General features: G+C 38.2%; 1 protein-coding gene across 1 annotated transcript in view; it reads right to left on the bottom strand.

Annotated features, from left to right (window-relative positions):
- Window positions 1-17976, bottom strand: part of EYS (eyes shut homolog) — a 2025572-nt gene that overhangs the window by 84947 nt on the left and 1922649 nt on the right. Inside the window, 1 exon segment of the mRNA XM_021676159.2 lies at window positions 14600-14782. Within this exon segment, the coding sequence (XP_021531834.2) occupies window positions 14600-14782 (183 nt within the window).

Here is a 17976-nt window from a genome sequence, read left to right as displayed (position 1 = left end):
GAGCCAGATCACCTGGCTTCCTGTTTCAGTCCCCTTTTACTCAGTCGAATGGACGGCTCTGTCTCCTAGACATTCCAGTCACCAGTTGAAATGGTGCCTGGATTTGTGTGAGTTTCTTTGCAGAGACCATCTGCACAGCCTGAAACAGCCACACTGGAGACTCGTGGCACTTTTCCACCCGGGAATCTCCGGGCCTGTGGGCAGTAAAAATTGATTTGGAAATGCAGTGATCACTCACCCTGTGTGTTTTCACTCAGAACTGCAATCCAGAGCTTTTCCTATTTGGCCATCTTGGATACTCCCCCAAGAGTGCTGTTTAAATCAGAAGGGAATATTTCGCAGCCACCCAGAAGGGGCAGAGAAGAACAGGGTATGCTTAAGAACTGAGGGAATGTGGGCTTGACTGGCATTTAGTCCCTGTGGCAGGAAAGGAAACTGAAAAGACAGAAAGGGCTATATCTTTAAGGGCCTAATATGCTACAATGAAGGATTTAAGTATTTTACCAGAGACTCTCAGGAACATGAAAGGATTTTGAATAAGAGAAGTGTATTTGACCTGAATGTTAGAAGAATCTCCTAGTAATGTTGAGGATAGAATATAGAGGTAGATAAGGAGGCTCATTAGAAAGTCATTCCAGTGATTCAGAAGAGGAAACGACACCTAAATACATTAAATGCCTAAATAAAGTAAGGTAGTGAGAGAGGGGACAGAAAAAGGGGGAGGAAATTTGCTTGGGACTTGGAAGGAAAGTTTGAAAGGACAGATCAATTTGAGTGAAGAGTTGAGGAAGAGAGAGAAGTTGAGGGTGTTTCTGCAGAATCTGGCCTAAAGAACCAGGTGCAGTAGGAGGGTCAGCCATGGCGTTAGGAGCCTAGGAAAGGAACAGTCTGGGGAAAAAGGCTGACTTCAGTTTATAGGTGTCCTTGCCTACAGACCTATACTAGGGCAAAGGACTGGGGATGCACCCAGAGGAGGGGACAAGGAGAGCCAGGGAACCAATCAGCCCATCAAGCAGATGATAGCATCCTGCTCCCATGCCATGGGTCTTTCTTGTTGCTTTCCTTTCTTCTGCTACTCCTTCCACTCTAGACCTTCCCTGGGTGTCAACTCTGGTAGTGAATGATGGAGTAGGTAAGAGGAAGAAAAGCAGTTTGCTTCCATGGCTGGTATTTAGAATGTGACTTGGAATTGTTCTAGAGTGTTTCCAAACCTATAAGTCTTTTACAATCATTTAGAGAGAGTTTCAAAAATACACTTTCTAGAACCTGTCTTATGCCACTTGTGTGAGAATCTTTGAAGCTAGATCCTAGAAATAATTTTTTAACAGGATCCCCAATTGTTTTTTTTTTTTTCTTAATAAGGTCTTTTTGGTATTAGTAACTGTAGGAGGGCCAAGGCATGAAACTTGTGCTTTTGCATGAGGCTTAAGTTCTAAAGGGCCCTGTTGCTTTGTTTAATGCTCTGTGTCACTGTCTTGAAATTCTTAATACTTTTAACTTTGAACTGTGTTTCGAAAGTGAAGTCCATGAAGCAACAAACATGAGTGGTGACAGAGGAGACCCATAAATGCAATATGCATGTTTGCTGTTTCACACGTAAGGCTTGTGATATCCCATGAGAACAAAGTTCCCACAGTACTGGGAGTTCAGTGATACTCAAAAGGAGTACAAGGTAAATATGTTATGTTTAACGACTAAATGGGGGATCTGACAACCCCAAGAGGCCATGCTCCATTTGAGCCAGAACTTGCTTCAAATGCAGAAAGAAGGGAGTAGTGGTCTAAGAAACATGAAACATCAAGGAATTCTTTTATTTCACCTTTACTCCTTTTACTTTTCTGTATTAGCTAATTATTTACCCTGAAAACGATGGCAGGGAAGAAAAGAGAGAGAGAGGGAAGTCCACAATTCCTCTTCCTCTCGGTCCTACCTTACTCAACAGTAGCCAAAGGTCGAGAGTGTTGAGAGAATGTGTGCATATCAAGAAGTAAAATAAAGACAGTCACTTAAATTTGTGTAGTGTCTCAGGAGTTCTGTTAAGGAAGTACATACGCATGCACAAGCTTTGAAAGATCAATTGTGTAATTTTCGATGTGCAATAAATACTTTTCTATTTGCATATTTAAGTGGCATTGTGCAATATAAAAATAAATGGTAAAATATAATATTTTAATTTTTCTTAGCTTAGAATGACATAAATAGCAAATAAAAGACACTATAGTGTCTCAGTTAAACTTAGTCATTCTAAGCTTATTCTTAGTCATTCCATCACCATAATGTTAAGAGATCAGTGAAGAAAGAAAAATGCTTTATATTTTAGTATCTTTAATGGCATTTCTCCCTGCTTTTTGAACATTTGAGGCTGCGTAGAGCCTTTGTACATAGATGAGACACTGAAACCTGTTGGGGCAGGATGTGTGGGTGATGCTGATGCACTCATGAATGTCTAAAAGTGACATGGCTGCTAGGCGGTGGAGTCTGAGTCTGAAGACAGCCTGGTTCCAGAGCCTGTGCTCTTTTTTTTTTTTGAGACAGAATTTTGCTCTTGTTACCCAGGCTGGAGTGCAATGGTGCCATCTCGGCTCACCACAACCTCCGCCTCCTGGGTTCAAGCAATTCTCCTGCCTCAGCCTCCCGAGTAGCTGGGACTACAGGCGTGCCCCACCATACCCAGCTAATTTTTATATTTTTAGTAGAGACGGGGTTTCACCATGTTGACCAGGATGGTCTTGATCTTTTGAACTCGTGATCCACCGCCTCAGCCTCCCAAAGTGCTGGGATTATAAGTGCGAGCCACCGCGCCCGGCCGAGCCTGTGTTCTTAAACACCGTCCATGCAGCAGAGGAGGAGAAGCGAGTCTGACTGGGGTTGTGCCCCTCCCTCCCACCTTCTGCACCCCCTTCCTAAATGCTTCTCTCTGGGAAATAAGAAGGGATAATAATATCTCTTCAGATTATTCTAAGGATGAAGTGAGATTTAATGTGTAAGTATTAGCCCAGTGCCAACGTAGCACATAGTATGCACTCAATAAATGCACATTTCTTTCCTCTTCTCTGCAACGCTGGCCTGACCTTAACTTTGTGTACCTTATTTTATTCACCCATTTTACTAATATAAAGTCTGGGAAGCAGCTATTCCTGGCTCCTAGTTAACCTCTGGGGTTGGGAACAGGAGTAGTACAATTTTTCTTTCTTTTTTTAAGCTATAGCCAAAATTGCTTCAGTGCATTACTTTGAACCAACTAAAAAAATTTTGGAGGGTCAAACATGGAAATGAAATGAAATGACTCGAAGGCATGGTTTTTAAACATCAATTCATGTCTTATGTCACTTTCCTGAAAGTTCTTGTAATGGGAATTTCTTGGCTTAGCAGCACATAATAATATAAGCAATGGCATGTTCAAACAATCACCAATGCTACAGAATTATTTCATTCTCAAATTCAGTTTTCTATTAAACATTATTCTTTTAGTAGCTTTGGGAAATGTAGGAGCAATTTATATTTTTATATTTGTCAATTCACAAAGCAACAGGTGGTAATCCACATTTATATCACTATATAGAAATGTTTAGCAATGGACATGGTGAGAGTTTGTTTTGATGAAAAAAATTGGAATCAAGCTCATTTGGTATGCAGAACACAAACCCACAGCGAATCTTAATGAAATCAGGCTTAGGAAGGTTTTTAGACAAGGCAAGAGATACTTGTTGGATATTACTTCAGAGCTGGTGCTAAGAAGGAAGGATTTAGAGAGATTACGTTGTGTAAGTAGTAAAAAGAGGAGGAAGGAAATAATAGGAAGTGACCCTACGTGAATAGTAGTCAAGAATAATGACATCTAGGAAGTGAATAAAAATCCTTTTAGAATGCACAGGAAAAAACCAAAACAACTTTGACTAGAAAGAAAAGGCGTAACAACTCCATCACCACCATTAAGAAGTAAGTTTCAAAGTGGGGGGGTGTGGCCAGCTATGCTTAGCATTATAACAGCAATTCCTAAGTTTGGTAAGAGCAAATCTCATGGGGGAACAAGATGAGTTGCTGTGGTCAGAATACCATTTGGCCTCATAATGCACAAGAATAGTGATTTATTTATGGAGGCAAGGACTTAGTCTAGGTGAAGAAATGGATGGTGGCATTGTTAGGGACGGGAATGATGATAAAACACGGAAACAACGTGAAGGATGCTGCTATGAATATTCTAGAAGAAAAGAGCAAAGTGGTTGAGACAAGAGTGTCAGGACATTCTAAACTGTCTCAGATGGGTCTTAAAAGTGTGATGCAGGAGGTATGGGTGGTGGTGATAGTAATAGATGTTGAATATATACAACCTTGGGAGCAAATACGAAGAAATGATTTTGTCGCAAGCATATAGTTAAGCTTATGGTATATTTTCCTAAATTACTTAGGTATGCTTGTAAGATTTTTTCTGTAGGTGGTTTGATTTTAAACCTAAAGGTTTTACTATTTATATTGGTAGTTCTCCAACCTGGCTGAAGCTTGTCAGCATAGCCTCTGATTTAATTTGCAGGTATGAACAAGAAAGGGAAATCTCTTATATAGGAAGGAGGAAAAGAATCAAAGGTTTCAGAGAGTAAGCCCGGGAGAAATTGTGCAAGTCGGCTTGAACTGAAGGAAAAAGAGAGACATAACAAGGAGAGAAAATTGTGAGAACTGTGTGGCAACCCTGCGTGCCTTATGGTAATCATTATGAAATTCTCATGAGAAGAAAACATGCCCATGAAGTAACTGTAATTAGAAGTGGTCTAATTAGTTTCACCTTAAAGGACTGACTGGACAAGAGTAGCTAGTGATTAGAGCCATGGATTCATTAATGAAACCCTCAAAAGGAGGCATAAAACTCATTTATAAACGATGTAATTCGGCCAGGCACAGTGGCTCATGCCTGTAATCCCAGCACTTTGGGAGGCTGAGGCAGCAGATTGTGAGGTCAAGAGATCGAGACCATCCTGGCTAACATGGTAAAACCCCGTCTCTACAAAAAATTAGCTGGGCGTGGTGGCACATGCCTGTAATCCCAGCCGCTCAGGAGGCTGAGGCAGGAGAATCACTTGAACCTGGGAGGTGGAGGTTGCAGTGAGCCGAGATCGCGCCACTGCATTCCAGCCTGGGCAACAGAGCCAGACTCCATCTCAAAAAAAAAAAAAAAGAAAAGAAAAAGAAAAAGAAAAATGATGTAATGCAAGTCTGTGTTTTGGAGGGACTTTTGAGGTACACCTGTCCTGCTGTTTCTCCTACTGATTCTGACTAATCATTGTGTGTTGTAAATTAGGAAGCTGTACATGCTTGTGTTCTCACTTGGTGTGCTTAGGGGAGAACCCAGAAATTAGAACTACTTGTCTGGATGGCAAAAGCTCACTCTCAAGTCCGTTACATAAGGGTTCAGAATGGTTTCCTTAGATTATTCTAAAGGGGCATATTGGGACTCTAAAACATTTTTATAGACAGTGCTGTGAAATCCATGTGTATTTCAGCAGGCTTCAGTTAATGCAGAGGTTAATATTGTGACTTTTAACATCATAGAAACATAGTAATCCTCATTCAGCTGATCCAGTACTCTTTTAATTCTAATAGATTAAATTTTCTAAAGTATATCATTTAGAAGGAAAGATTTAATAGATGTAATTTGTTATTTCTTCAAACTCTTATTCTAATGTGGTAAAATACTATCACTTATTAAATCTAATTTATTCCTCTAAATGTGATAACGTCCTTTGCAGAGTTCAGCAAAGTCCCAAGTAGTACAAGGACATGAGCACTTAATCTTGAACGTTTCACTAATTTAGTTCTGGCTGCTCACCTCCAGTTATCTCACTCTTTTGAAAACGGTGGTAAAGATAACACCTTATAGCATTGTCTCTAGGAATAACTTCAAGTGTTTTAAAAGATATTTCCAAATGGATTCAGAAATTCTAAGTGACAAGTGAATTTTTCTTCTCCCTTCTTCCTTTCCTGTCATGGCTGAGAGAGAAAATGTAAGTGGAGCCACAAAGAAGGGGCTGTGGCTGTCTGACCAAGTGAACATTACTTAAAGAATGGCGGTTGATTACTCGTGGGAGTTCCATCTGGAGGAACCTTTCATGAAGAGACTTTTGCAGCCATATTTGATTATAGTTCTAGGGCTTGTAATGCTTTTTGATTTCTGAAAGGACACTACCTTTTGATTAAATATTCTTAATATAACAAAACAATGATTCTGAGACAGAGACACCAAGATGAACCTAACTGAGCTTCAGTTGACTGTTCAACTGGCTATGAGAGAGTGTATTCAGTTTTTAGGAAAAAAGTAAAATTAGATATGAATGAAAAGTTATGTAAGTGTGAAAGGCCTTAGGAAAATTATAGAAGTTTGTGAAATTATAATCAAAACTAAAGTGAAACAAAGGAAAAAATATATCTAGGTTGATAGGTGAGAAACAAGACCCAAACAAATAAAAGTCTTTACTACCAGAACAGTATGTATTGAATGATATAGGATTCTAGACATTTGAGCCATTTTTATCCCATATTCAGTGACAGTCTCTACTTTAGGGGGTGCTAAACTAAAATTAAGATGACTAAAAATTTTGGGTTAACTCTTAAAGAGCATACAGTCCCACCAGCTCCTCTTTGTACGTCTGGTAGAATTCTGCTGTGAAAAAAAAAAAAAGAGCATACAGTCTCTGTTTATCTTAGATCTGTATAGCTCCTGTTCATAGTGGCAAACTTTGAGCTTCTTGTTCTGTCGATATGACTACTCAGTTATGGATATTCCAGGGTTTTGAGAGCATTAGAACCAGGTACAGCCATGACCATGATGTTTCATCATTAGTCACTGAGCACAGTGGATACAATATAGTGTCTACCTTATGGGATTAAATGATTAAAATGTAGGCAATGTAGACTGGCTCTTGTGGCCAAATTAATATGGTGTTCTGACTCCCATCTGTGCCAGTGAAAAGACAGTGTAGAAGGGTTGATAGTAACAACAAATCCAGTGCTGTGCTCAGAGCATATGAAAATGCGATAAAATGCATTTCTTGGGGCTACATATGGCCCACATTTTTATATTTCTTGAGCAAAAGGAATTGAGGCTAGAAAAAGTGGCAAGTCTGCATCTCTCTTGTTGTCAGAGATGAGACTGTAAAAATAAGGGATGTAAGCACCAGTTTGTGGGTAAACTTAAATTTCCATAAGATGAAACCACATGGGCTTACTGCAAGTATAGAACAAACTTGGAAGTCTTATAGTTGATTGATTCGTACTGGCTCCTTCTCTTTTTGTTCTCTGCATGTTCCCCTATGAAATTGGGGTTACCCACTTTGAACGATCCTTAAATGTATACTTCCTCTTCAGAAATACATTTGAAAAAAGATGGGGGAGGATTTGCAAGTATCTATATATCTTTATAATTTCTAACCCTCTTTGAATACTATTCACATGTGACCATTTTTATGTTTCTCAGTCAGTCAGGAAAGTGAATAGCTTAACTTCTTTTTAAACTATTTTAAAAGACTCAAATAATTGAAAACAGACAATTTTGACATTATAGCACATTTAATTCCATGGAAACTGAGATTTGATATTTTGAGGTTCTCAGGAAGAAAATTCTCACGATTTCCAGTCTTCCTGATGTGATTGCAGAAGAAAATAGTGAGAATTTTTCTGTTATAAAAAATTGAATATGGGCATACACTGTCAGTTTTGTTTATAAAATACCTCAGTGTTGTGCAACTGAACGATGTGTTATATTAGGGAATTGGCCGCAGCCCGCTCTCTCATTCATCAGGCATTTTCCTTCTGCCAGATCTCTACCAGGGCTCTCTGAAGAACAGGCTGGGCTGATTGCTTTTGTGACACTCCCTGCTTCAATTTTCTTTTTCTGTTCTGCAGGGTGACATTCATATTTTTCCACAGAAAAATCATCAAGCTATATTTATGCACTCTTATTTCTGTTATAGTTAATAACTAAGGGCTTGAAGCAAACAAGAAATTATTTGGCAGAAAATATGAGGCAACCTTTCATAATTACCACAGCATGGAATGTCTACATGCCGGTAACTGACAGAAAGAAGCTATGCACATAAACTGCTTAGGTGCACAGATCAAATTTCCAGGAATTGAAATATATTTATTCTAATTTTTTTAATCACTGTATTATATAGTTTTAATACAAGCTACAGTTGTGATTGTAACTTATATTTCAATGTGTAAACTGTGCTACGTTTCCCCTCCCCCTTCATTGAGATCCTAACTTCTTCACTACAGTCCAAATCAATCAATGCCTACACAGCATTATTAGCTAACTGGGATAGCCTCTGTCTACAGAGAGACTTCCAGTTAGTGAAATAATCGATAAACATGTAATTATTCATTTTTCACATACTATCCAGCACGGGAATGATGCAGTTGGGAATCCATAAGAAATTGAAAGAATTTATGATTCGTCTTGCTGAGGGACAAGATTAAGTTTATGAAACTGCTGCTACTCTAATGCTTTGATCTATGAAAATGTCATATAATTCAAAGCAGTCATTGTACATGACAAAACAGTATTTAATTAGATACCAAATTATGGGATAAAACCATAGGTGCTATGTAGACTTTGTGTAGGTAGAATATAAGAGATCCAAATTTGTCAGAGAAATTACATGAATGAGTAGGTACTGGGAGGGGTAATGAGGACTAGGGCAGGCATTCCAGGCAAGAGGAAGCTTGACGGTGGACTGAATGAGGGTGATGGATCTCGGGCAGCATGAACTGGTTGTTTATGCACTGTTGGAACCGAGCAGCTGGAACTGGGCAGAGGAGAATGCAACTGCAAATATCAGCTGGGCTGCTCTGGCACTAATTGTGGAGGATTGCTCAAAGTGAAAGGGAAAGGATGAGAAAAACACATTGAAGGACGTGTTCTGTTCTCTGACAGTTCTCGCTGCATGAGATTTCTACTTTCTGACTTCCACGTTTTCTATCACTTATGTACATCTTTGCATTTAGTGATATTTATATTCCAGATATGTATTAGACAGTGTGATAGATGTTGTGTGTGCCAGGCATGGTTCCTGGTTTAGTGTTGCTGATTAACAAAGCATTAAATACATGTTTTCCTTTTCTAAATTGATTGTTAAGTTGTACTGCATCAGGGACCATGGATTTTTATATTCATTATTTAAAAAATTGCTGAGTATTTGTATGTGACGGCTACTACTGATGTAAAAAGAAAGCAGTGGTTCTGGTTTGCAAAGATATCCAGATCGTTTTAAAAAGATATGAGAATTGTTACCAATGAACTGCAATGAGATTAATTGTTAAATTTTTCTGGAAGAGGCCGGGTGCACAGTGGCTCATGCCTGTAATCCCAGCACTTTGGGAGTTCCAGGCGGGCATATCACCTGAGGTCAGGAGTTTGTGAGCAGCCTGACCAACATGGTGAAACTCCATTTCTACTAAAAAACACAAAAAAATTATCTGGGTGTGGTGGTGGGTGCCTGTCGTCCCAGCTACTCGGGAGGCTGAGGCAGGAGAATCACTTGAACCTGGGAGGTGAAGGTTGCAGTGAAATGAGATCGTGCCACTGCACTCCAGCCTGGGTGACAGAGCAAGACTCTGACTCAAGAAAAAAAAATTTCTAGAAGAGTTAAAGACTGTAAAGAAGAATGATCTTTTGAGTTGAGGCTTAAGAGCAGTGTTTTGGAGGTGTGCCTATGAAGCACAGGTGGCTCAGGAAGGTGGAAGAGCCTACACAAAAGCACGGAAGCAGAGTGCATAGTCACATGACACAGGATGTACAAATGTGTTAATATTGCCAAGTATGGGGTGGAAGGAAGCAAAAGGAGATTATGCAAGTGGGTATGGGCTGAAAAAGCATCTTTGTATACTATGCAGAGGAGCTTAGGTGGTATGCTGTGATGAAACATGTTGATTAGGTAAGAAATGTTTGGACTTGTATATTAGAACCATCCCCTGTAACAAAGAGGAGAATAGAGGGGAAGAAGGGCATGACCGAGTGGAGAGACTGGGAAGGAATCTATTGCAGTAGTTTGTCACAGATAAGCCAGGAGCATTGAGGATAGAAAGAAGGAGAAAAAACAAAAAGTAACCTGCAGGTAAACTAGACAGATCTCAGTGTTTCATAGAACATGGGGGATGAAATGGAGAAAGACAGGGACCTCATCTGTCTTGTTAATAACTGCTTTCCCAGCACCTAAAAGAAGGCCTCATCTAGGTGCCCAAATGAATGAAAGGGAGAAATCAAGACTACTCATGGGTTTCTGGCTGAAGCAGAATGTTTGTACCAGTTACCAACAGAAGGGATACAGGATGGGAAGTCATGTATTCATCTGTGGACTACTGTGGGATATATAAGGTGGGTTCCAGAAGAGTCCATGTATAAGATGCACATTACATGAGAGTGGAGGGCAGAAAAGGAAGAGAAGATAATGAAGGAAATGCCAAATACGACTGCAGAAGCATAGGAAGAGGATTAGGTTAGGTACAAATCATAAGGCAAAGGGACATTTTCAAGATGAAGTGTTTGACAGGATATTTCCAGAGAGTTCAATGAGAATGAAGTTTTGCAAAATGAGTGTTCAGCTTTGAGTGACTCAGAAAGACTATCATCTGTGTTGTCCCCTTGCCTTTTATGTGGACAGATCAGAAATTAGAGGTTGTCTTACTCAAGTTATTTTATAAACTCTGTGACTTGGTGCATCTCTTCACCTGAGGAAGATAAAGGCAGCATATGGTATGGTGATTCTTGTAGTAACAACCAATATGTAGGTCAGAGATCAGTATTACTAAGCAATAACATCTAAATGTACAGATGCCACTATCAAAAACATTGACCTGGGTAATTTCTTCTATAGAATAGATAATTGTAAATTGTATGGTAATAATCATGATATGTTTTAAAAGATGTATTTCTTTAATTCATAGCTTTATGCTATATAAATTGATGAATCATTCCTATATATGATATTATGGCCAATAATTATATACCTTAGTCCATATTTGCATGTGGTAGTCTAATTTAGCTGACTCCTGAAGGTTTTGAGTAGTTGCTTTCAAATATTACTTACATAAGGGGCACAAGGGGAGGAAAAGCATCAAGGCAAACACCTAATGCATGCGGGGCTTAAAACCTAGATGACAGGTTGGTAGGTGCAGCGAACCATGGTACATGTACGCCTATGTAACACATGCACGTTCCACACATGCATCCCAGAACTTAAAGTAAAATAAAAAAAAGGTTGCATAAAAAACACCTAAGGTTCCTGATAAAATTTTATTTTGTTCTATTTTTTTATTCAAGAAGGCCTGGGAACTAGAGTTTTAACAAGCACATTCATGCTATTTTAATATATTTGTGAAGAGCTCTTATTTGGAGAAACTCTGTCTTAAATCATTACACAATATATACATGTATTGAAACATCACATTATACCCCATAAATATGTACTATTGTGTCCATTTAAAGGAAAAGCTCTTCAGTGTTATTTGTATTTTTTTAGCTGGTGTTCTTGCTCCCTCATGTGGTGCAATGCAGAATCGCATATTTTAGAGCTCTCGTTTTCAGTTTTAGAACATGAACTTCACAGTTTATCAATCTGTTATCCAGCCTTTATTTAACCACGCTATAAACCTATAAATGCAAGTGTAGAATTAGCATTAATTCCTTTGCATACACAGAAGAATACTAGAGAAGACTAGAAAACGTCACATGTAAGATTCCACAATTTAGAAATGTGGTGGCTAAAACATTGCTTTATATTTTTTATGTGTGTGTTAAAGATTTTGAAGGAGTATTTGGTAGATGAGTACTAACGGGTTTTTGGTGGCAGCATTTTGGTATCATGGTCCAGGTGTTTATCTTTTGCTTGGGTTCTCCCTATTTGACTTTTAGGATTTAGAATATCTGTTTTAAATCAAGACAGACCTAGGGTCTGCAATACTCATTCGACGCTTTCATTTGCCAGGTTTCCTTTTTTTCAAGTGAGAAGGATTTAACTGATAAATATATGATAAGTGGCGTGCAGAGTAAAGGGTTAGAAGTAGGAATTCTTTATTTCCCTGCATGGCCTATAGTGGGAATTCACAGATATTTATTAAAACTGTTGGAGAGAGGCTTTGCGAGTGATTCAGCGATAACTCACCATTTCTATAAATGAGAAGAGAAATTTAGAACTTTGCAGCCAGCTGAAGCCTGTAACAAAGGCTCCACATCCTAATGCAGAACAGGCTGTCCATGCTCAGATGAAGCGTAATTGCTGGAAGAGTTGGGAGGAGGGGAACCACTGGGGAAATACTAATAGAGGACGTAACATTTGAACTGAGAATTCCTAAGAATCACCACTCTTTAGGAATCTTTGCGAAGCTGTGTTACTGACTTACATCTCCTGCAATTATTTGTTCTTATTGTGGTTATTGTATTCATTCATTAAATACTGACATGGTCAGGGACTGGGCTAAGTATGGGTGTACAAAGACGAATAGGGCTGACTTGGTCTCTTTCTGTATATAGCTCCCGTTCTATTAGTGGAGACAGACAAGAAACAACTATATTAAAAATAAATAAAAAGTTTCTAAATTAAATTAAAGGCAGTGAAGGAAGTAAATAAGAAGCTGAGGCTGAGAGTAACTTGGATGGGATGGGACAAGACTTACTTTGGTGAAGGTGGCTACAGAAAGCCCTTCTGAGAAAATATACACTACTGTGTTTGTTGAGTACAATGATATTTTAAGAGCTTCTCATGTATTAAGTTTGTTATTCCTCACAATGTTATAAGGAAATATACTGTTACTATACCCATTTGATAGGTTAGAAAATAGAGGTACAAAGACATTAAGTAACTTGACATATAATTTGCACGTGGTGGAGACTGGATTTATGGTGACATCACCAGTCTCTAGAGCCTGTTACCTTGACCACCATGATAGCGATTTCCTGTCAAGGCCAAGGAAAAAGTATGCACAAAACCTCTGAGACAGAAACGCACTTAATGGTTAAGGCACTGGAAGAAGAGCTGCAGGAGAAGAGCACAGAGATGGTGAGAGTGGCCTGGCTGTGTTCAGAGATACAGACTGGGATCTGATCCTGAAGGACCTTCGAGAATACGATAAGGAGGTTTGGATTGCATTCTAAGTGCAGTAAAAAGCCACAGATGGGTTTTAAACAAGGTTCAGACATGATCTAATAAATCTTTTAAGAGGCTAACTCTTATTACAATGTGGAGAATTAGTTGCAGGCAGGAAATCAGTAGGGAGACCAGTCAGGAGGAGGTCATGAGGTTTCAGCATAGAGATAGGGAAGAGATTCAAACAAATTTTGGATGTAGAATGAATTGCACTTTACATGATAGAGTACCCCATCCTAGCAGACATGGTGGGAGGCTGAAATATCACATTTCATTTAAGGTGTAGGCTCCTTTCAGACATGTGCTAATACAGAAAAGAGTGTTTGCTATTAAGAGACAGTCACTGATTGAATTGAAAAAAACGGAATACGTTATTTACCCTAGCACAGTAGAACCACTGACAGTTGAGAGAAAACTCTTTTTCTATTACAATATGTTGATCTCACAGATGAAAACACTGAACTCAGAGAAGTTAGGTGATTAATTGCTTAACTGTTGATTGGAGACTTAAAAGTAAAACATATGTAATTTCCCTTGACTTAATACCTAAGTAATTACTTTCTACTTAGGAGAGACAAATTTAAGTTATAAGTTGATTTCCCACCAATTCCAGGTCACTGGAGTTCTTTGTTACAGGTTGAGTACTTTCTTAATTTCTTGCTTAATTTAGAATGGTTTTCTTTGAGGGCAACAACCATTTCCATTTTATAACACACTAAAAAATGAGAATTTTCCTTCTCTCATCACATATGGAAACAGAAAGAAACAGAGAAAAGGACTAATCAATAAACTTACTTCCCATGTGACTTGGTCACTCCCTGTCCTCATGTTTGCATGTGGGAATTTATTCTCTCGATCATAAAAGGTAGTTGATATGGCTAGGTTTTGTGTTCCCACCAGACCTCATCTTTAACTGTAATCCCCACAATCCCCAGGGGCCAAGGGAGAGACCAGGTGGAGGTAATTAAATTGTGGCAGCGGTTTTTACTCATGCGTTCTCGTGATAGTCAGTGAGTTCTCAGAGATCTGATGGTTTTATAAGGGGCTAGTCACCCCTTTGCTGGGCACTTCTTCCTGCCGCCTTGTGACGAAGGTGCTCTGCTTCGTTTTTACCTTCCACCGTGATTGTTTCCTGAGACCTTCCCAGCCATGCTGAACAGTGAGTCAATTAAATCTCTCTCCTTTATAAATTACCCAGTCTCGGGCAGTTCTTTATAGCAACATTAAAACTGACTAATGCAGTAGCCCTGATGTAAAGTAGAGCTTCAGAAATGGTCAGGGAACTGCTAAATACTTTGGACCACAAGGAACATGCTCCAGGCAGAAAACAGGAGGAGGCTGCATCTAGGCGAATGTCTTTTTTTTGTTTGTTTGTTTAATCCACAGTCAATTAGAGTGTCCCTGAGGAATCTCTAAAGTATTTTTAAAGGAGCAAGACAAGTCCTAGAGGGTTCAATTAATCTTACCATGACCTTTCTGTCCAGTAAAAAATATCAAGTTATTTTTCAATGCTGAATGGTTGTTTGCCAGCTGAAACTTCAGGTGGAATTCATAATGGAAGCTGATGTCTGAGATCCGTGAATAAGCCAGGAATGAAGTGTATCCAAAGGCATCTGTGCCACCGAACCTGGGCTGAGTAATATTAATAGCTGTGGAAAAACCCAAACAAAACAGTTAAAATAAACCTGTTCACGTACTTGTAAAAGGAGGGTTACATTTTGCTGATGCATCTGGCCAGGTAGTCTGTTTACTATTACATTAATTATACTTTAGTGCCCTTCAGCATTGAGCAACTAAGTGACTCAATAGAGAATTTCAAAACCAGAACAAAGGAAGTGCCATGTTTTGAGATCTTATATATAACCCTTTCAGTAGCATACTCTTTCTACATGATGGGTAATATACTTAAAAAGCAAACCCCCATATTTTGAAGCTTAATTTTAGAAATAGGAAAGATTACTGGCAGCCAAAGTTTTTGCTCATGTGCCTCGTAAACATGATTAAGCATCCAAAACCTGGATATGACTTAGAGAGGAACTCACAGCTTTGAACAAACTCTGCTTTTCTAATCCTGCACCTTTATATGAACCAAAGCCCCAGGTCAGGAATAGGAAAGTCAAGAAATAGGAAGGAATCTGGTCAATTTTCCACTATTGCTGAGTCACCAGATCTCTTCTTTAGATAAAAATAATTGTTTAGAAGCAATGTTCATTCTTTCTTCGCTGGGATGCTTGTTAAGTAATGAAAGCATGAAATTCAATAGGTATGAAAGTGTAGGGAGATTTATTAAAAACAGGAAATGGTAAAACCGTTTCCTATTTTTAATAGGAAAACCTATTAAAAACGAAGTTCATGGGCCAGTGTGAACAAAATGGAATTTAATGGAGGGGTGCCATTAACTACCTATTCCCTCTTTTCATCCTACCTTTAATCTTCTTGTAGCAAACTCTTCTTTCATTGTATTGTCCTTTGTAAGTCCCAGTTGGCTTTTTACATTTCCTTACACCAAGAGGACAACAGAAAATAAAAAAAGGGCTTTTGACACCCCATTCCTGGCTCTTATGGATGATATCACTACATTAGGGGATGTTCCTAAAATCTATTCTTGTAGGCTGGGGACAGCTCGGTTGAGAAAATAAAAGCTTATGCTGTTTCCTTCTCAAGAGATGTTGAAACTGTGGGGTAGCTATAAAACTAGAATTTTTACAAGTCTTATGAAATATCCTCCTCACTCTGGTACCTAATGCTTAAAAGAGCTCATTATGTTTCGTTATAATTGTTTATACAGCAAATAATTGTGCTATCCTGGGAAAAATGATTCTCATTATCAGACTTATGTATCTTTGCTTTATATGACTATGAAATTAAGATATTTGTGTAAATAACCTGAACACTTTATTTTGATATTTTATTAAAATCTTATCAGTTTATTCCCTGGGATGTGTGGCATAAGTTAAGTGTAATTTTCTCAAAACTCACCAGAATGTGAATTAGGGACTTTGAGACATATTGCTTCTTATATTTATTTTTTTAGTCTAATGAAAATTTTATGATTTGTGTCCCCAAGATAATAACACTCTTCTCATCAGGTATATTACTTTCAGTAGTACTATGGGGATGGTGATTGAGGGAAATGAAATGTACTGGAATTAAAACAGAATAAAAATACTGACTGTTATTCAATGTTGGCATTAGAAACTAGGAAAATAGAATTCAGTTAAATTTAATACTAAAATAGAAAAGGAATGACTATATTTTGTTTTTAATATTCCTTCCTGTTAATAATTTACAACTGAGTCTACCTAAAGGTTTCATTACATTTAGGTTAGATTGACAAATACATATATATATAGTATTTTACTGTCAGACTCTGTGCTAGATATTGGTGACACAAAGATTAAAAAGCACTAGTCCCTCAAGGAATTAGTGTGAGGTCAACACATTTATGCAGCTGGACTGGACTGAAAGTTGAGGCCTGGTCTAAGAACTTTCAGGCAGAAGAAATAGCATGTTCTAGGGTGTAAAGACCAACACAGCGTGTCATACTCAGGGAAATAATGAAGTTTGCGAATTTTAGAATGAAGAATAAAAGTGAGAGTGGAAGAAAATGAAACAAGATAGAAAGTGGTCAGATCATGAATAACTTTATATTTTCTTTATTATCCTAAAGTAGTTGGGCAATGGTCAAAGTTGCTTTTTAGAAATATTACTCCGTTGTTGACGTGTGAATCATGGATTAGACAGAGAGCTGGAGGACCTAATTTTGGTCAGGATGAAAGTGAGAACTTTGATAATATCAAAAAATCTAACAATGAATTAAGCTTATGCAGAAGTCTAAATGTAAGGCAGTTTATGGATAACTCATTAAAGAAGGTAATGGTGTGATATTTAAACAGTTAATAGAAGCATGTTATCAGTACAACCAATTAATTTCATGATATAATTTTATACTATCAAAAAGAAGTACTTTTGAAGTTTGAGAATAATAATGAAGGCTGATAATAACTATGACCCATAATGGATCTGTCACATGCTCAGCATTTCTTCGTCTAGAGGTACCCTGTTCAATAACACAGCTGCTTGGTACCTGCAGCTGTTTAGCATTTGAATTGTGGCTAGGCCTGTGTGGGAAGGGCGTAGTATGAAAAAAAGAATGTAAAATATATTATTAATAAATTTCCGTATCCATTAAACATTGAGTTAAATTAAACGTTTTACTAAAATAAATTTCACCTGTTTCCTTTTCCATTAAAAAATGTTGCTACTAGAAAAATTACATAGGCAGCTCACATTGTATTTCTATTAAATGGCAACACGCAGAGATTCAAGTATGTCTTGATAGGTAAGTTCTTTTTCTAAACCATTAGTTGTGACTTACTTCAAGGGGCTTTTTCTTTTGGTAACTTTGAACCTATAAAAAGATAGGGCATCTATGGGGAGCAATAGGAATCAGGAGAAGGGGTCAAAGATAATATAATGTATCACTAAGAGGCTTCTATGTCTTCACCTACACTGTCTCTATCACTCTTGATTAGGCAGGAGAACGTGAGGGACGCAGATTAGGAGAAAGAAGACTTTCAACCTTACAAATCATTCTTTCCAATACTTTAAGCCCTTTGCCATCTCCAACCGGGTAACATTTGGTTAATTTGGTTACTCTATTGCACAAATGCCGAGATCAGCCTTCTGGGAGGATCAGTCATCATCTAATCAGGAAGTTGAACAGATTGTAATGGGAATATTTTTGGACTACTAAATGCATTTTTTTTCTTTTGTAATCCCTAGTTGCCTCACAGATACCATCTGTAAAGTCATGCGTTTTTGTCAGTTCTTTTAAAGTTAC

This window comes from Aotus nancymaae, unplaced genomic scaffold (genome assembly GCF_030222135.1).
Source record: "Aotus nancymaae isolate 86718 unplaced genomic scaffold, 86718_ANA_hifiasm-v0.15.2.pri h1tg000040l, whole genome shotgun sequence".
NCBI lineage: Eukaryota > Metazoa > Chordata > Mammalia > Primates > Aotidae > Aotus > Aotus nancymaae.
Note: the sequence above shows the minus strand (reverse complement) of the source record. Positions and strands in the feature narration are given on the sequence as shown.